This window comes from Perca fluviatilis, chromosome 13, assembly GCF_010015445.1.
Source record: "Perca fluviatilis chromosome 13, GENO_Pfluv_1.0, whole genome shotgun sequence".
In the NCBI taxonomy this organism is placed as follows: Eukaryota; Metazoa; Chordata; class Actinopteri; order Perciformes; family Percidae; genus Perca; species Perca fluviatilis.
The window spans coordinates 36,305,993-36,326,665 of record NC_053124.1 but is presented as its reverse complement, the minus strand read 5'-3'; the positions used below and the strand labels follow the sequence as shown (position 1 = coordinate 36,326,665).

Genomic DNA, 20,673 nt, shown 5'->3' with positions numbered 1-20,673 from the left:
TCATCTGTTACTTTATCTGACCATAGTCCTAGATCATCTGGCAAAAACTGGTCTGCAGTGCTCTGCCTACTTTCCAGTTCCTCAGCTCTCATTTCCACACTGTGCTCAGAGCAAGACTCATGCTCTCTGCTGTCTTCACTCCCATCATCCTCAATCACATCTTCTCTATCATCTTTCTCTATGAAGGATACATCTGATATTTACGGTGGCCGGGAAGTGCAATGCAACATTACAAAGAATGAAACACTTTTACAAAGCTTGAGACAAATTTACATTTTGGAAAACAAATTTACATTTTGGAAAACAAATTTACATTTTGGAAAACAAATTTACATTTTGGAAAACAAAATAACATTTTAGAAAACAAATTTACATTTTGGAAAACAAATTTACATTTTGGAAAACAAATTTACATTTTGGAAAACAAAATAACATTTTAGAAAACAAATTTACATTTTGGAAAAAAAAATAACATTTTAAAGAAAAAAAAATTTACACATTTTTGGGAAAACAAAATAACATTTTCGAAAACAAATTTACATTTTAGAAAACAAATTTACATTTTGGAAAACAAAATAACATTTTAGAAAACAAATTTACATTTTCGAAAACAAATTTACATTTTAGAAAACAAATTAACAAGATGCAAAACACTTTTACCAGTCCCGAAACAAATTTACAAATGACAGATTCTTCACGGAAAGGGAATGTACCACATACCGGAAGTGATGAGGTGTTGTTGGTGAGCGCAGTCAATTTGTGTTGTTGTGAGTGAGTATATGGCGGGAATGAAGTTTATGGTGACTTTACGTGTTGTCGGGTGTTTGGAGTTTTTATATGACGCGGACCTGACGGAAACATTGGAAAAACAGGGAACGTTCGACAGCCGCGGCCGGATCGGGCTACAGCGGGGGCAGCTGAGTCCGTCTGCAGCTGCAGGACCTGGAGCTCACTGCCCATTCCTGGGAGCCAAAACCGACACCACGCAGCTGGAGACCCAGGCCGTATTGCTGGGCCCGCTGGAGGGAAGGGAAGCCCGGAGAATCAGATCCAGGACTGAACGGAGCGGACTGTCACAGCCTGCTGAAGTTTAAATCACAGGTTTCCTAAAGGGAGTCTGGCGGGGACTCGGACTGTGGACTACGAACCACCACTTTAAAGTCTCGTTAAATAAATAAATACATGCAGAAATAAATGAATCATTAGTGTTTAAACTTCACTTTGAAGCAGAACCTCTTAGTTCAGAAGGGTGAAGTTTCCGTTTGTACTCATCTGTGAACTGATTATAATAAATATTCTTTGTATTAACACATTAATTAGTCTCTTTGTCTTTTTGTTTAAAAAAACTAGAACATCGCATGAGATTTTGACGATTTATAGTGATTTTATTTCCGTTAGACCTTTGCCTACATTGACGCTGATGCATTAAGGACGGCCCATAGACAGTATATAAGGGGAGTGCCTCCCTGTTCCAAGATGGCGGCTCTATTGACGCATTCGATCCATAACTGCCGTAGTCAAGGCGACATGTATACAAAACCTCATCACTTCCGGTATGTGGTACATTCCCTTTCCGTGAAGAATCTGTCATTTGTAAATTTGTTTCGGGACTGGTAAAAGTGTTTTGCATCTTGTTAATTTGTTTTCTAAAATGTAAATTTGTTTTCTAAAATGTAAATTTGTTTTCTAAAATGTTATTTTGTTTTCCAAAATGTAAATTTGTTTTCTAAAATGTAAATTTGTTTTCGAAAATGTTATTTTGTTTTCCAAAATGTAAATTTGTTTTCTAAAATGTTATTTTGTTTTCCAAAATGTAAATTTGTTTTCTAAAATGTAAATTTGTTTTCGAAAATGTTATTTTGTTTTCCAAAATGTAAATTTGTTTTCTAAAATGTTATTTTGTTTTCCAAAATGTAAATTTGTTTTCCAAAATGTAAAAGTGTTTCATTCTTTGTAATGTTGCATTGCACTTCCCGGCCACCGTAGATATTAACCTTTTATCCTAATTGTAACCTAATATAATAAAACACACTAATATGTTAGTGTTACTTAACACCTTTGAATCAAAATGGCTAAACATGGTTTGCTTTAATTTTGATAGAAGCTCCCCTTGTCTCAAATCCAAAGAGGATGAGGGGTCTGTTGCTACTCCACTCCCTGGTGGGACAGTTTCTGAAACTGAGGGCCATGTGTTTCACAATGTTAACATCTGCTTCTACTAAATCTGACATAACTATAGTTGTTGACATGGGGTTTTTTAAAAGGGGGGGAAAAAAAACAATTTAAAGGTTTTTGCTAATTTTTATAGACATTATAGCCTATTCATTTTAAATGAAACATGTTTTAAATTAGGCTATTACAATGGTGTGTTATGTTCAAACAGCATTGTTAGTATAGTTTATCTATTTAGCAGTTACCTTAGATTACGTGTATAACCAAATTATAATTTGAAAGTGTATGTTCTGCTCTTTCAATGGGTTGTCTCAGTCCGTTTTTAGCGCTAACGGTCGCGGAGATATTCAAGCAGTTTAGCACCATGGATTTGGTTTTTTAGTTAGTGCTCACCTTTCTTCTGATTTGGCTTTCTTTGAGAAGAAAACCTAAACCTATAGTAAGGCCCTAAGAAAGGCCAGATCAGACTATTACTCATCACTAATAGAAGAAAATAAGAACAACCCAAGGTTTCTTTTCAGCACTGTAGCCTGGCTGACAGAGAGTCACAGCTCTACTGAGCCATCCATTCCTCTAGCTCTGAGTAGTGATGACTTCATGAGCTTCTTTAATGATAAAATTATAACAATTAGAGATAAAATCCATCACCTTTTGCCCTCAACTTCTAACGGTTCACCTTTAAACGCAGGACCGCTAGAAAGAACGACTGGACCCGACATATACTTAGACTGCTTTTATCCTATAGACCTTCAACAATTAATGTCAAAGATATCCTCAGCTAAGCCCTCTACCTATCTCTTAGACCCCATCCCAACGAGGCTACTCAAAGAAGCGTTACCCGTGGTTAACACTTCATTACTAGATATGATCAATATGTCCTTATTAACAGGTTATGTACCGCAGTCATTTAAAATAGCTGTGATAAAACCTCTTCTGAAAAAACCCACCCTCGATCCTGAGGTCTTAGCAAACTATAGACCTATATCTAACCTTCCCTTTCTCTCCAAGATCCTTGAGAAGGTAGTTGCTAATCAGTTATGTGATTTTCTACATAGCAATAGCTTATTTGAGGACTTTCAATTAGGATTTAGAAAGCATCATAGCACAGAGATGGCACTAGTGAAAATTACTAATGACCTTCTAACTGCTGCAGACAAAGGTCTTGTCTCCATACTAATTTTACTAGATCTTAGTGCTGCATTTGACACTATTGACCATATCCTGTTACAGAGATTGGAACATTTAGTTGGCATTAAAGGAATAGCTCTAAGCTGGTTTAAGTCCTATTTCTCTGATCAATCTCAATTTGTTAATGTTAATGATAAATCCTCCAAGGACGCTAAAGTTAGCCATGGCGTTCCTCAAGGCTCAGTGCTTGGACCAATTCTATTCTCCTTATATATGCTTCCTCTTGGTAATATTATTAGGAAACACTCAATTAACTTTCACTGTTATGCGGATGACACCCAATTATACTTGTCAATGAAACCAGATGAAACCAGTCAGTTAGCTAAACTTCAAGCATGCAAGATGTAAAATCCTGAATGTTAAATCCTAACAAAACTGTAGTTTTCGTGCTGGGCCCTAAACACTTCCGAAACTCGTTATCCAAAGATAAGATAAGATATACTCTGGAAGGTTATTGTCCTGGCCTCCAGCACTGCTGTCAGAAATCTAGGGGTTATTTTTGATCAGGATATATCCTTTAACTCCTATCTAAAACAAACCTCAAGAACAGCCTTTTTTCATCTACATAACATTGCCAAAATTAGGAACATCCTGTCTCAAAACTAGTCCATGCATTTGTTACTTCCAGGCTTGACTATTGTAATTCCCTACTGTCAGGTTGCACAAATAAGTCCCTTAAGACTCTCCAGCTGATCCAGAATGCTGCAGCGCATGTTCTGACAAGAACTAAGAGAAGAGATCATATTTCTCCTGTATTAGCTTCTCTGCACTGACTTCCTGTAAAATCCAGGATTGAATTTAAAATCCTTCTCCTGACCTACAAAGCTCTAAATGGTCTAGCACCATCATACCTAGAAGAGCTCCTAATACCTTATTGTCCCACTAGAGCACTGCGCTCCCAGAATGCGGAGTTACTTGTGGTACCTAGAGTCTCTAAAAGTAGAATGGGAGCCAGAGCCTTCAGTTATCAGGCTCCTCTCCTATGGAACCAGCTCCCAATCTGGGTTTGGGGGGCAGAAACTGTCACCACATTTAAGAATGAACTTAAAACTCTCCTATTTGATAAAGCTTATAGTTAGGGAGTGAGGAGTTGCAGCGTCCGCCTAACCGGCCCACCTGCTTCTCTTCATAGTTGTCAGATTAATAATATAACAAAAGTAGAGGTGAGGCAGGCCAGCACAGCCCGATCCGGCAGGGGAGAGTTCCAAGCCCGACCAGGCACGTCCATCCATGCTCTGCTGGGCCACGCTACATCCTGTAACGCCCTGCAGTGCACTGATATGACATGAACTACTACGACTACCATTTGAAGTCACTATTCCATTATCTTTAAAGTGACTGTTATCGCCACTGTTCATCACATCCCCAACCGGCACCGTCAGACACCACCTACCAAGAGCCTGGGTCTGTGAATGTGAGCCTATTCATTTTTACAATTAGGATAAGAGGTTAATATCAGATGTATCCTTCATAGAGAAAGATGATAGAGAAGATGTGATTGAGGATGATGGGGCTAGAAAGGAGGTTTGAAATGTGTGTTATCAGGCTACTCCAAGCATTACAGTTAATAGTTATTACCCTATAAACATCCAGGCCTACAGATTCATGTGTACAGAGGCCCGATTATTATTTTATTTTATTATTTTTATTTGTGTGTGTGTGTGTGGGGAGGGGGTGTTGAGAAACATGGGGGCCCATCAGGACTGCCTATGCATAGGGCCCAGGGTCTTGTGCTACGCCCCTGCCCTTAAGAAGTGAGTATTGAGCTTGTTAAGTGATATTGTGAAGACCTGCTGCGTGCCACTGGTCCAGGAGTTTGTGTATGTATTGTACTGCATCTGTAATATTTGTGTCCCTGTACTATTTTTCTTCATGCGGACATAAATAAATGGTTAAAATGTGTGTGTGTGTGTATGTGTGTGTATATGTGTATGTGTGTGTGTAAATGTGTGTTTATGTCTGTGTGTGTGTGTGTGTTTGATATTAGTACAGAATACAAAGAGCCATAGTCAGAATAACTTTCCTACCACCAGCCTCCTGACCTTTTAACACTGTCACACTGATCATAACCCTTCATCAGTTTTATTATTATATTTATATTTCTTTAACTGTAATACTAATCAATAACCTGCCATATATTTTAGTGCTTTCCAACGGTCTGCTTCTGAAGCAAAAGAGGAAGCCAACCATATGATTATGAATAGACACCTTATAAAATGTAACGTTTCCTATTTTGAAATACGTGTGTGTGTCTGTCTGTCACTGTGTGTGTGTGTGTGTGTCTGTCTGTGTGTGTCACTGTTAGATATAATTAGAAAAGTCAATCTAAAGGAGAAGAAATAGATGAAAGAAATACAGAATTCCTGACAGCCTTACTGCAATATTTTCCATTATGTTTTTATATTTGGATTGTAATGTTTCCCTTTAGATAAAGATATTTCAGGCATATTTATTCAGAAAAAGGTAGAAATACTGTATATACACACTTACGGTACATTTGATTTCTAACAAGTTTTTGCTCAATATTTTGAACTTTTACCTTCTGTTTTACTTGAATACAAACGAAGATTTAAGACGTCTTTCTGTATGTACCTTTGTTATGGTGTGATGGGAGAACTCACTGTTAGGGTTGATACTCTTCAACTTTATTATAACAAATGTCTTTTAGATGAGACTCAGAAATGATTTAGCGCTCAAAGAAATACTCAGAAATCAATCAGAACACACAGCAAGATATTAAGATTTGGATTTATTCAGCTTTACATCTGCTATAAAAACAGGTTCCAGACCATAATAAGCTCTCAGAACAGAAGCTGTGCATCAACGGGAGTTCTCATTGGTTGAAATGCATTTTGTAATAAAACATCAAAATGTTATAAAGCTTTACTTCATTATGTAATAATCTGACACATTTTGTAATAAAGTCCCTGAATGTAACATGTAATAAGGCTATAATGTGGCGCTCCGACAGTGTTGTTGTTATTACCCAGAATTCCTCATGGGGGCGACAAACTACACACAATATCCACTATAGATTTATGTTTCATACTTGATACTACAGAGGCAATTCCAGCGGTGCCTAAAAGGTATTGTGTGTGTGTGTGTCTGTGTGTTTGTGTGTGTCTATGTCTGTGTGTGTGTCTGTGTCTGTGTTTGTGTGTCTCTGTGTGTGTGTGTGTGTTTCTGTGTGTTATTGTGTCTTTGTGTGTGTGTGTGGGTTTGTGTGAATGTGTGTGTGTGTTTCTGTGTCTGTGTGTGAGTGTGGGTCTGTGTGTGTGTGTGTGTGTTTCTGTGTGTGCGTGTGTGTGTGTGTCTCTGTGTGTGTGTTTCTGTGTCAGTGTGTGTGTGTGTGTCTGTGTTTATGTGTGTTATTGTGTCTGTGTGTGTTTGTGTGAATGTGTGTGTGTGTTTTTGTGTCTGTGTGTGAGCGTGGGTCTGTGTGTGTGTGTTTCTGTGTGTGCGTGTGTGTGTCTATGTCTGTGTCTCTGTGTGTGTGTGTTTCTGTGTCAGTGTGTGTGTGTGTGTGTGTTTCTGTGTCAGGGTGTGTGTGTGTGTGTGTGTGTGTGTGTTTCTGTGTGTTTTTGTCTGTGTATGTGTAGGTCTGTGTGTCTGTGTGTGGGTTTGTGTGTGTGTTTGTGTGTGTCTATGTCTGTGTGTGTGTGTGTGTGTCTGTGTTTCTGTGTGTCTGTGTTTATGTGTGTTTTTGTGTCTGTGTGTGTGTGTGTGTGTGGGTTTGTGTGAATGTGTGTGTGTGTTTCTGTGAAGAAGCAGATCCAGGTGTGGGATGAGGGCAGTGTAGAGACGCTGAAAGGATGCCTGGAGTGTACATCCTGAACCATTTTTGAGGATTCTTCAGCTGACTTGCACGAACAGACAGAAGCTATTTCGGGCTACATAGACTTTTGTGTGAGGGCGGTCATTCCAACTAAGACCATTAAGGTGTACCCAAACAACAAACCGTGGGTGACGAAAGAACTAAAAGACATACTAAATGAGAAAAAGAGAGTCTTTGCTTCAGGAAGTTTACAGAACAAAAAAGACATGCAAAGGAAGGTCAATAAGGAGATCTATAAGGCCAGGTGTCAGTACAAGGACAAGGTACAGAGTACCCTGGCTGCAGGGAATTCTAGGGCTGCATGGACTGGTATAAAGTTGATGGCTAACGCCCCCTTCAAGACAGGGGAAAAAAATGATTTCATGGAGGACACAGCATCCACGATGCTGGGATGGAAAGCACTTTGATTATTACGGAGGAGATGGTCCAGCGAGTGTTTGAGAAGACCAATGTGCGGAAGAGTCCGGGGCCGGATAACATTGGAGGCAGAGTGTTGAAGCACTGTGCGGCCCAATTAAGTGGAATTTTTTGTTCCCTCTTCCAGCGCTCAATAGACACTCAGGTGGTTCCACTGCTTTGGAAAACAGCAGTCGTGACCCCCCCTTCCCAAAGTCTCCCATCCATCCTCATCCAAGGATTATAGGCCCATCGCTCTCACCTCTCTTTTAGTTAAATCACTTGAGCGGATCATTAAAACACACATCATTAACTCCTGTAGGCATGTCCTTGACCCTTTACAATTTGCCTATAGATTTGGGAGGGGGACGGACGATGCCATTGCAGTGCTTTTAAACTATTTATATACCCACCTGGAGGGTTGTAAAACGCATGCTCGCATCTTATTTGCAGACTTTTCATCAGCATTGAATACAATCCACCCACTCATTTTAGCAAACAGACTTAGAGACAATTTCCAGCTAAACTCAACATTAATTAAATGGATTTTGGATTTCCTGAGTGGGAGGCCACAAAGAGTAAGGGTGGGAAACACATTATCTGGGGTCCGCTTTACTTCAATTGGGACACCACAAGGTAATGTCTTGTCACCACTGCTCTATATATTGTACACTGATTGTTGTCGCAGTAGTTACCCAGGACGCCATATAATTAAATTTGCAGATGATACTGCTGTGATTAGTTTATTGGAGCGAGATGAAACTGAACATGGTCCAGTGTTGCAGGAATTTGCCGACTGGTGTGAAGCCTCCCAGTTGCAGTTAAACACGTCTAAGACAAAAGAATTGGTATTTGATTTTAGACGTGGGGCTTCCTCACCCACTCCGACTCTGATTAGAGGAGAGGAGATAGAGATGGTGACGGAGTGCAAATATCTCGGTCTCATCATTGATCTTAAATCATCCTGGGATCAGTGTGCTGATGCAGTTTTTAAAAAGGGCCAACAACGTTTGTATTTTCTTAGGAAACTTAACTATTTTAATGTCGATAACAACATTTTTACTCTTTTTTATAAGTCCTTTATCGAGAGTATTCTCTCCTACTGTATTGTATGTTGGTATGGACATTCAAAAATCACCCATAGGAACAAATTGGGGAAGATTGTTAAGATCTGTGGAAAAATTGTTGGTAGGCCACAGGTAGACCTGTACCAACTATATCTGACCAGACTGGCACAGAAGGCAGATAGGGTTTGTATGGATATAACCCATCCACTGTCAGTGGAGTTCAAGCCGCTCCCTTCCGGTTGTAGATATAGATACCCCAATATCAGAACCAACCGATCAAAAAACTCATTCATTCCTGTCAATTACCCAGTTAAATAAAGTTTAGGGAGGGGTACAACCGAAGGATTATATGTAAAGTAGGACAATGTGCTGTAGTTCATATTTTTATTTTATTTATTTATGATATTGTGCAATATACTCTTTTGCTGTATTCCATTTATTGATGTGTTGGATAGGTAGCGCTGTGGATGTCTGGTTCGGTGTTTGTGTTTGTGTTTGTTTGTGTGTGTGTGTTTGTGTGTGTGTCTATGTCTGTGTCTCTGTGTGTGTGTGTTTCTGTGTCAGTGTGTGTGTGTGTGTGTGTGTGTGTGTGTGTTTTTGTCTGTGTATGTGTAGGTCTGTGTGTTTGTGTGTCTGTGTGTGGGTCTGTGTGTGTGTGTGTGTTTCTGTGGGTCTGTGTGTGTATTTGTGTGTGTGTGTGTCTGTGTGTGTGTGTGTGTGTGCACTATAGCTTTAACTGACAGAAATATAGTTCACTATCACTGTAATATCTTACTGGGACACTTGATGGAACTGAGCCATCGTTAAGGTGATCAATCTCAGCTGTGCTTTTCCTGCTATGACAAGTTAACATGTCTGCTGTGAAAAAGGTCCAGTTAGGGCTGCACAATTAATCATAATTTTATCGAAATCGCAATATGGACTAGTGCAATATGTGTCAAACCGTTCTAAAATAAAGTATTATGGTGCTGCAGAGACATCCAGGCCTACAAATCCTCTCCTACAAACTACAGAAATCATCTTTGCTTGCTACAGATTCATGCAAAAAAAAATATCACACTTCAATATTTCAATGAAATGAGAATAATGATACAAAATTGGTCATTAACCTCCAATATCGTGACTCATATCACAATCGCAGTATCAGTCAAAAATAATCTCAATTACATCTTTCCCTCCCTGGTTCCAGCATCTCCAGGAGTTAATAAGAGGTCACGAGCAGAGAGAGCAGCGGGGCGACCAGCAGAACCAGGCCGGCGCCGTGGTTACTGGCGCCGTTGCAGAGGTTGCCCTGGCAACAGCTAGTTGTTATTTCTGCGGGCCAGAATTTATCCTTCGCAGTGCAAATGTAGTTGGAGGCGCAGCCCTTCTCGGTCACCTTTTGTCCTCCTTGGGTGCCTGGGAGAAGGAAAGTATAATGTTAGTAGTGTGTCTGTGTGTGTGTGTGTTTCTGTGTGTGTGTCTGTCTGTGTGTGTCTGTGTGTGTGTGTCTGTGTGTGTGTGTGTCTGTGTGTGTGTGTGTGTGTGTGTGTCTGTGTGTGTGTCTGTCTGTGTGTGTCTGTGTGTGTGTGTCTGTGTGTGTCTGTGTGTGTGTGTGTGTGTGTGTCTGTGTGTGTGTCTGTCTGTGTGTGTGTGTGTGTGTGTGTGTGTGTGTGCCGGTATGTTGTCTATTGGGTTACCTGTAAGTGAGATGCAGTATTGCTCAATCCCCTCACACATTAGGGTGTTGGTGCAAGAATGATCATCGCAGTAGTAGCACAGTCTACCGTTTGGTTTGGATTGGAGTTCTGGAACATATAACATAACATTATTCGTATTGTTTGGGGATTGATGGGGGGACTTGAATCTAATTTATCTTCCTAAGTGCCTTTGACATTGGTCCAGTATTAAGCCAGATCCCTGCAGTCGGCAGCGGCGAAACAAGCTACAATATAAGTCAATAGTAATTTTGCAGCTTCTATTTACCTTCACTAAAGTGCTGTTGTTAATGCTGACAGACTCAGATTAATATTCTATAAGTGTCTGACAACATTATTTAAAGCGCCCATATTCTGCTCATTTTCAGGTTCATAACTGTATTTTAAGGTTGTACCAGAATAGGTTTACATGGTTTAATTTTCAAAAAACACCATATTGTTGTTGTACTGCACAGCTCTCTCTCACTGCTGCAGATCCTCTTTTCACCTGGTTTCTGTTTTAGCTACAGAGTGAGACCTCTTTTCATCTTCTTCTTCTGTACTATCTTTGATTGCACTGCACATGCTCAGTAGCTCAGATGTAGATCATGTCAGCTAGCTAACTCTAGAGACAGTAAAAGAGAGCCTGTTTCTCCAACTTTGGTCAGTTCCAAGGCAGGATCAGCTGGGAGACTTCTAAATGAGGGAGCACATGGAAGTAGTTCTTTTGGTAGATTATGGTGAACTTGTGTGTGTTGTAGCAGTGCTTTGCTATTGAGAACGACGTAGCATGCTAGCGTTAGCATGCTAACGCTAACGCTACGAGCTAACGGTTGTGGTTAGCCAGCTCATTTGTGACGTCACAGTCCGAGCCGATTTTGACCAGCTCACCAGGAGACTGAAGGCAGGACACATTCAGAAACCAGATCTCACTCAGAACACCATGGATGGTGTTTTCCAAAGTTTGTATGTGTGTGGAAGCAGCAGAGACACAAAAGAACACCCCAAATCCCAGAAAAAGTGTTTTTTTTCATAATATGGGCACTTTAAAGGATTTCTAACAATAAAAACATCCATGAAATTGCGTTCCAACCATCACAACTCTAGTTTTGGTTGAAATAAACACATAGTTTACAGATTTACATGTGAGAATATGTTGGCTCTATACACGCTAAAAGTATTGCTTTTTTAAATGGAGTCTGGTGGGTTTAGTGCTAGTGACTTCAGAGCTGTTTCTGGTTAAACAGAAAGATCTTATAGAGGTTTTACTGAAGCTGAACATTTGTCCTAAAGGGTCACACTGAGCTACAGCGCTCAATACTGGACACATTTCAAAGATTGTTGTTCTCGTCAGTCACTTAGACACAAAAACCATCAGAACATAGGGTCCAGGGTTTAACTTTTAGGGAGAGTAGTTTTCACATTTTTAACAGCTATTGCTCATACAGCTACACCGCTTTCAGTGCAAACATTTAAAGGGAAACTTCACCGATTAGCATTAAGCTTTGTATCAGTAGAACCCCGGTAGTATTTTTGAATGACCATGCTTCCCTCCCTCATGTCCCCCTGAGAGGGGAGATGTCTGTAGTGAGGGTCTGGAAAAAAGCCTCAGATGACGCAAAATGACGATTTTTGCGTCATCTGAGGCTTTTTTGCCCAGAGGCAAAAGACTACAGCCTGTATTCATTGTGTATTAGGAGCCACTTCCGCATAGCCCAAAGGGGGTTGGACCGTCGGCTTTTTCCGGAGATTGCCGAGGAAAAAACGAGTTTCAGCCATCTTGAATCCTCGCTTAGCTTCTCAGAAACTGTTCATCCCGATGGAAATTTTGGGACGCAAGCTTTATTTTGAAAAGTAGACGGGACGGCATGATATGGGACGCATGGCTGCAGCCATACAGTCTTGGAAACAACAATTATGTTCATTCAACCCCATCCGTCTCGTTATTGTGGAGTTTCATTTCCCCGTTGTTGTGTGCCCCTGCGGCCGGGGATCGTGTCCTGCGAGTGGCGGCCCGCGAAGTGCTGAAAGTGGCGGCCCGCGAGTACGCGAGTGCCGGACCGCGAGTGCCGGACCGCGAGTGCGCGAGTGCCGGACCGCCAGTGGCGGCCCGCAAGTGCCGGACCGCGAGTGGCGGTCCGTTCCGTTGTTTTGGCCGCCGTGCGGCGTTTCATTCCCCCTTGTAGTGTGCCCCTGCGCGGGTCGCGAGTGGCGGCCCGTCCCGTTGTCGTGCCGGCGTGTGGCGCCTCATTTCCCCCATGTCGTGTCCCCCAGAGCAGGTTCGAAAAGCGTGACCTGTACACAAATTTATGAATCAAAATAACGTGACTATTACACGACTTGGCGTGAGACCGGGTTCGTTGCCATGCATAGCAGAGCGTTGCCATGGACACAGTTCTGTTTACTCTGGAGCTATCAATCAATCCGCTGAAAGAAGTGAGGATAATGTATCAGCTGTGGCCAAAAAAAGCATGTTTTAAATGTGTAACACCACTTGAGCCACGGTGAAACGTTTTTTCGTGGATATGGTTGAAATGACGATAAAACAAACTTGTTGAGTTGATCGTCTCACTGTCTGTCTGTAAAGGGCAGGCGTGGCTTGGGAGTGGCCTCATACAGCAGCAAAGCAAGTGCATTCTGGGATTTGGTGTCTTTCATCCATATGAGCCAAATCTTATCTTATCTTGGCCTAGAAGGCACCAATTTCAATTTTTTTTTCACATTTCTACTACATAAGTGACCCCATTTAAAGATATATTCAGCTTTCCAGCGGTGAAATTTCCCTTTAAATACCAACAGATAATATAAGCAAGTAACCTAACCTGGGGCCAGCAGATCTTTGTTGCAGAGGTCAGGGGTGTTGCAACACTTGGTGGTAACTTTGGTTTGGGAGAGTCCATAGTTGATCGAGTGATCGACACACTCTTCAGCTTTGAGACATTTTTGTGAGTTTATTTCAACTTTTGAACCACCTGCAACAAAAAAGTGTAACAACTGATTATGTAATAAAAACCTGGACGCAATAAAAAAAGATAGAGACAGAGAGAGAGGGAGAGAGAGAGAGACAAAGAGAGAGAGAGAGGGAGTGAGAGAGAGGGAGAGAGAGAGAGAGGGAGAACTAAATATTTTCCCAAATTCAAATACATAATGAATAAACCACATGTTGTACAACTGATTATGTAATAAAAACCTGGACGCAATAAAAAAAGATAGAGACAGAGCGAGAGAGAGAGAGAGAAGAGAGAGAGAGAGAGAGACAGACAGACAGATAGAGAGAGAGAGAGAGAGAGAGAGACACAGAGAGAGACAGAGAGCAACTGCTTTGAGATCATAGACTGTAGATATTAAGTCTATGTTTGTTTTCTCTGGTTGGGTGGGTGTGTCAACATTTATAACTGCATCAGCTTTTAACATTGACATTTGTTTAAGCCATATTACATGAGAGGGTTTCATCTCGAGGTCCGAAAGGCGCATCACTGAAGTGTAGGCCTCCTCAAGTGTAATATTGTGATTATACAACAACGTTTATCAACAACATAAGTGATCAATCTGTATTCATATTGTGGAGCAATTCGCTCTTGGAATTAAAAAATGATTTCTAGTCCCTCCCTGTTTAGTCAGCCAGTTGAGCTATAGCTTTGTAGAGACCGTGGGATTTATCCAATTGAATAAATCCCACCCGCACATACTGTATAAACACAAAACTGCTTTGCTAACTCCATCATGTTGTAACTAAGAAATCTGCTGAAAAAGTTATTTTATTCATTAGCATGATTGCCGTACAGTTTAGTTCAAAAAACATCCAAAACACAAAAGCGGAAAACATAGCGGACCAGACGTGAGCTTTTATTTTGAAAAGTCAAACTTGGGGACGGCACCAGCTGGGAGCGCATGAGACGGGAGCATAGACTGTATATTATTAATATATTGTATTATATTAATAATAATAATATTGATTTAATATACAGTCTATGGACAGGAGGCATTAGACAGAAGGTCTCCAGGCTGCAGCCATACCCGAGTCTAATAAAATAGCAGAGCGCTTTCTTTCTCTCTCTCTGTCTCTCCTCCTGTGGGGTCATAAATCAAGCTGTTCAACTTAGCGCTTCCCCTAGAGGTCTAGAGAACTTCCGTTGAGTAATCTGCATGCAGCATGTTTATGTATTTTGTTGTGTTGTGTGTATTTGGTTGTGTGGATTTGCAGCATGTTTGCTGAATGCTGCATATGTGTTGTCAAATTAATGAAGTTGTTTTCTTAATTTGCTTGTGTTTTGTCTATTTGCGTGTGTTTTCTTAAGTTGCAGGGCATTTGCCCCTGTTGGCGACCATATGTAAGTAAAGATAAGACAAGCAATTAAAATATTACTAGGAAATGTGATATAGGCTATATATCCAGGGGTGGGTCTGGAGGGGGAACAATCATATTTTAGGGGTGGCACCCGTAATAGTATGTAGAGAGACAGCAGTAGAGAATAGTATGAAGAAAGACAACAGTAGAGAGTAGTATGTAGAGAGACAACAGTAGAGAGTAGTATATAGAGAGACAGCAGTAGAGAGTAGTATGTAGAGAGACAGCAGTAGAGAGTAGTATGTAGAGAGACAGCAGTAGAGAGTAGTATGTAGAGAGACAACAGTAGAGAGTAGTATGTAGAGGTACTACAACTATAGATCCGGGCCTGGGCAGCAGAAAGTGTAACAATACCTTCGTATGAAACGATTTTCGTTGCAGCACACTGTTGACCCTGAGGGCATTCTGTACCGGGTCTCCCTCGGAACACACGTGACATCTCAGGGTGGAGGCTGAGAAAACAGACACAGATGTTTTGATTGATTAACGTAAAATACGAAACCATCTGATAACTGGACGATACATAAACTGTGATTTCGTAAAAAAACGTGCTTCATATCAGAAGGCACATTTAGCCCAATAAAGGCCAAAGTCTTGTCTTCTGTTAAAACTTTTATTATTATTTTTACAGGTTAAAGTATGGTGGATTGGTGTGGCCTCAAAGGGGTGGGGGTGAGCTCTGTAATTCGATTTATTGAGAATTTCCCAATAAAGCATTAAAGTCTATGGTGAAATTGAGTGCACTTGTTTGTGAATTTCATGAAAACTGCTGGGCGAATCTCTTAGAAAAGTCATAGCCCAACATCCCCGATCATTGCACACGTTTTGATGTGTGTTTTACGAATGTGTTAGTAACACTGTGAGACTAGTAGCACGACAAATTTATTATAATTATAAAGGCAAACATTTTTAATTATGAGGACAAAAACATAAAAAAGTGTTAAAATGAGACAAAAACATTTAAAAAAAGTTAGACAAAAACTAAAAACTTAAAACATAACAAAAACATTAAAAAAGGACAAAAATATTTTAAAGGGGTGATAGAATGCAAAACCGATTTTACCCTGTCATAGTTGAATAACGACAGTTCGGTGGGTAAATAGGACATACATAGAAGCTCAAAGTCCCACTGACACCCCTTTACTATGAAAATGTCATATTTTGAAACTGCCGCTGAAAACGGGCGAATCCCAACAAAGCTGGAAGTTGTCGTCAACCTCCCAAAAACCGGAACCTTTGTCAGCCCATGGGTGTATTAAGAGAACGGTCACGCCCCAACATTTACTTACATAGGCTACACAATTGACCTGAGATCAGGTAGTCTTCCGAATCTAGGTCGCGCAGATCTCAGCTATTCCATTACAAAATTCACTTCTGAAAGTTTTTATGCGAGAAATCAACTATGTAAAGCTCAAATATGGGCCGTTTTATGAAAATGGATGGCTAATTGCAAATTTTGTCCGACTGTGTGTCGGAGTTCAGTGCCGGTGCTGCCTGTGTTACTGCCTCGCCGCCCAGCCTGCCTTCCTTCACACACCCCGGCCTGCTATGAGGTACTTGGAGCTCCGTTACGACTGGCAGCCCACAGCACTCCATACCCGCGCAAAGTCACCGGTTTTTGGATAATGGACTACTACACGCCGGTGCTCTGACAGAGCTCCAGGGCCTGCAGCTCCCCTCTTCCTAATGCCAGGTGTGTGTGAGTGAGAGCTCGGTCAGAGAGCTTGTTACGCCAGCAATCTCTTACCACAGGTTCCAGTTAATCTTATAATGTGTGTAATTATAATGTTTTGAGTTATTTAAACAAACGATCGGTGAAATACACGCCTCTTGTCCGCGAGTCTCATTGATAGAGCCTGCGGCTGGATGGAGCTATAGCTAGAGGAGGCTAGCTATAGCTAGCCTCTTCTTAGAATTACTCTGGAATTCACAAAAATTCATTAACTTGAAATCGGACACCGTTGTTAGCTTTATAAAATATTTAGTTAGATGTTGTATAACTGGCTTGACGAAATTCAAACTGTAAATATACTCTAAATTACGCCGAAAATGAAGCTAACTATCCGTGATTTGTAGCTACACACAGCTAGGATTGAAGGGACAGTCGCAGCTAACGAAACCCTTACAGCTCACAAATATTCATTAACTTGAAATCGGACACCGTTGTTAGCTTTATAAGACATTTAGTCAGATGTGTAAGTGGCGTGACGAAATTCTAACTGTAAATATACTCTAATTACGACCAAAAATGAAGCTAGCTTACTAGCCGCAATCTTGTACACATAGGATTGTAGGGACTGTTGCAGCTAACGAAACCCTTACAGCTCACAAATATTCATTAACTTGAAATCGGACACCGTTTTTAGCTTTATAAAACATTTAGTTAGATGTGTAAGTGGCGTGACGAAATTCTAACTGTAAATATACTCTAATTACGACCAAAAATGAAGCTAGCTTACTAGCCGCAATCTTGTACACATAGGATTGTAGGGACTGTCGCAGCTAACGAAACCCTTACAGCTCACAGATATTCATTAACTTGAAATTGGACACCGTTGTTAGCTTTATAAGACATTTAGTTAGATGTGTAAGTGGCGTGACGAAATTCAAACTGTAAATATACTCGAATTACGACCAAAAAATGAAGCTAACTAGCCGCAATCTTGTACACATAGGATTGTAGGGACAGTTGCAGCTAACGAAACCCTTACAGCTCACAAATATTAACTTAAAATCGGACACCGTTGTTAGCTTTATAAGACATTTAGTTAGATGTGTAAGTGGCGTGACGAAATTCAAACTGTAAATATACTCGAATTATGACCAAAAAATGAAGCTAACTAGCCGCAATCTTGTACACATAGGATTGTAGGGACAGTTGCAGCTAACGAAACCCTTACAGCTCACAAATATTAACTTAAAATCGGACACCGTTGTTAGCTTTATAAGACATTTAGTTAGATGCGTAAGTGGCGTGACAAAATTCAAACTGTAAATATACTTGAATTACGACCAAAAATGAAGCTAGCTTACTAGCCGCAATCTTGTACACATATTATTGTAGGGACTGTTGCAGCTAACGAAACCCTTACAGCTCACAAATATTCATTAACTTGAAATCGGACACCGTTGTTAGCTTTAACTATCTGTGATTTGTAGCTACATAGATAGGATTGAAGGGACAGTCATAGCTAACGAAACACCTAGCTAAACTTCACAAATATTAATTAACTTGAAATCGGACACCGTTGTAAGTTTTATATACATTTAGGTATATGTTGTATAGTTAAGTGGCGTGACATTGTGTGTAACATGTGGTAAGAGATTGCTGGTGTAACAAGCTCGCTGACCGCGCTCTCACACAACGGGCCATTTAGCTAGCAGGAAGAGGGGAGTTACAGGCCCCTGGAGCTCTGTCAGGGCTGCCAGCCTAACGGAGCTCACAGCAGGCCGGGGTCTGTGAAGGAAGGCAGGCCGTGCGGCGAGGCAGCAGCACCGCCGCTGAAGTCCGACACACAGTCTTACCATATTTGCAATTAGCCATCAATTTTCGTAAAACGGCCCATATTTGAGCTTTATATAGTAGATTTCTCACATAAAAAAGTCTCAGAAGTGAATTTGGTAATGAAACATTGCAGTGTCTGGAATATAAGATTCTGTCGCTTCTCTAATGGTTGTGTATTGGGGATTCGCTCAACCAATCAGCGCGCATCTCTAATGTCTGCCTATGGCAATTTGCTCAACCAATCGGCGCGCAGCTCATCTAAATATTCACGAGCATACCATATTTGGAAGAAAAGCTCTTGTTACAAATAGGGCCAAAACACAGGGATGCATAAGGGCCAATAAAATATCAACCAGGCCATTTTCAGCCCAACCAATGTTACATACCCCATTAGGAGACCATAAGGAACAGTGTGAAATACCCTATATAATCATTATATCACCCCTTTAAAGGTATTGAAAAATATAATTATAAGGACAAAGACATTTAAAAAGTGTTAAAAATAGAAAACGAAAACATAATAAGAACTTTTATTTACTCATATGGACCTCTGGTGTTGTTACATTTCTTGAGCTTTTTTGTGTTTTTTCTGGCATTTTCGAAATTTCTTTCTACATTTTTTAAGTTTCTTTCAAAGTTTTCAGGTGTTTAGTAACTGAGCAGGTTTGTCAGAGAAAATGTTATATAATTTTTCAATAAGAAAATTTTCTGTGTTGTAACTCTACCTACACACGCATTATTTATGTTTTTAATTACGAGATAACGAGTCGCCAGAATGTTTTCTGTTCTACAGGATTAATATCTTACAGCGTAACTCTGAAGTAAATGAATCAACATTATGAGCACAGATAAGAGAAGAAGAACTTGCCTTCAGGTAGAAGCAGAATCCCGAACATCAGCGCCAGGAGATACATGTTGACGGAGGGATACAACTGAGTTTTAGTTTGATGTGTTACGGCTTTAGTTCTCCTGAGGAGGCGTTGTCTTCATCGTAAAAACTCGCTCATACCGCCCGGATGTGTGACGGGGGGAGGGGAGCAGCTGGTTAACCGGACTTTGCCCCGTAATTTAAAAATATAAATGTTGTCTGTAGCTACAGGTAAAATACAGAATATTTCCTGTTTGGCCTGTTGTATAAAATTCTCTCATTGAAAGATGTTCAGTTAGTAGACTTCTGAATAATGTAGAAAATAATGTATGTGTGTGTGTGTGTTTGTGTATGTGTGTGTGTGGGTCTGTGAATCTGTGTGTATGTGTGTGTGTGTGTGTGTCTGTGTGTGTTTTTGTGTGTTTGTGAGGGTTTCTGTGAGTGTGTGTCTATGTGTGTGTGTCTGTGTGTGTCTGGTCTGTATGTGTGTTTATTACTTATTACTAAAAATACATTATGGTGTATCAGCATTCTGTTTCCTATAACACAGCCACTCCTCACCCTTAGTTCCTCATTGATGAACTTTACTATAAATATTTATTTAATTGTAAAACTAATTCTAATCCTTTAATACCATAACCCTTTATCAGTTTTTATCAGTTTTTTATATCTTTTAGTGCGGCGCTTCTCAACGGTCTGCATCTGGACTGAAACATGTCTGTGACCTTTTAACAAAGTCAGTCTGATCATAAACCTAACATAACTGTCATGTTGGTTCCAAATAGTGAACTAAAGGTAGCACGGGGCGCCCTTGTAGCTTACCTGGTTGAGCACCATGATGTGCCAAGGCTCAGTCCTTACTGCAGCGGCCAAGGGTCTGAATCCGAGCTGTGACCCTTTGCTGCATGTCTTCCCTCCGCTCTCTCCCCCCTTTCCTGTCTCCAGCTTTTCCAACACATTCTCACACCCAACTCGTAAAATAAGGACGTTCGGTCAGGAGCCTTTCTTGTTCTTATTGACGTTAAAAGTCTCCTTTAGCGTCTCATGTAAACGTGCTTGGTCGCCTATTGCCGTCCCTTAAAGCGACTCCAGCAAGCGGGGGAGGACGCCTCAAAAGCCGGGAAACGGCCGCGGGTGAAGCGCGACCGGCCGCGGGAGCCGGGAAAAGGCCGCGGGTGAAGCGCGACAATAACGGAATCGCGGAGGTTGGGTTTAGGAGAAAAACAACCAGGAAAGGACGCGTCGAAAGCCGGGAAACACAACGCCACACGCTGGGCGCGAACCCGAGTCTCCTGAGTGAAAGTCTGGTGTTTTACCAAACGTACTTATTTTACGAGTTCGGAATGAAAACGGGTTGGCTTTTCTGTCGATTAAAGGGGCCAAAAATGCCCCAAAAAAAGTGAAGAAAAAAGAGAAAAATTAAAGATAGCACATCTCAAGTTACCATGTTAAGGAGGACAAAATACTGTAATTTCACTCCAGTGCCGGTTCTAGCCCTTTGGTTGCCCTAGGCGAGATTGAGTTTTGCGCCCCCACCCCACTAGTCTTGCATTGCCAGATCTCCACAGCGCTTTGTCAGCGATACAGTAGCAATGTATGTTCATTTGAGTTTCTAGCT

The 20,673-nt window shown here is 40.9% G+C and overlaps 1 protein-coding gene across 3 annotated transcripts; it reads right to left on the bottom strand.

The window, feature by feature from the left end:
- Nucleotides 1-9,312: 9,312 nt before the first annotated feature.
- On the bottom strand, nucleotides 9,313-20,016 carry LOC120571543. 3 transcript variants are annotated; one of them, XM_039820547.1, is made up of 5 exons: nucleotides 19,878-20,016; nucleotides 15,037-15,134; nucleotides 13,157-13,306; nucleotides 10,338-10,445; nucleotides 9,313-10,056 (listed from the first exon to the last, which is right to left on the bottom strand). In XM_039820547.1, exons 2-5 carry the CDS (start codon nucleotides 15,119-15,121, stop codon nucleotides 9,860-9,862), a joined length of 540 nt encoding a protein of 179 aa, XP_039676481.1. In that variant the 5' UTR covers nucleotides 15,122-15,134; nucleotides 19,878-20,016; the 3' UTR covers nucleotides 9,313-9,859. The 3 variants fall into 3 exon arrangements, with proteins under 3 accessions (XP_039676481.1, XP_039676480.1, XP_039676479.1); XM_039820546.1 differs by lacking the exon at nucleotides 19,878-20,016 and adding an exon at nucleotides 19,056-19,439; XM_039820545.1 differs by lacking the exon at nucleotides 19,878-20,016 and having other exon boundaries at nucleotides 15,037-15,336.
- Nucleotides 20,017-20,673: the final 657 nt, after the last annotated feature.

Coding starts and splice junctions, on each gene's coding strand:
- LOC120571543 (XM_039820545.1), bottom strand. CDS start 15,187: ATGGTTTCGTATTTTACGTTAATCAATCAAAACATCTGTGTCTGTTTT. Junction 13,307..15,036: donor GAAAATCGTTTCATACGAAG/GTATTGTTACAC, acceptor TTTTTGTTGCAG/GTGGTTCAAAAGTTGAAATA. Junction 10,057..10,337: donor ATACTGCATCTCACTTACAG/GTAACCCAATAG, acceptor TCCTTCTCCCAG/GCACCCAAGGAGGACAAAAG.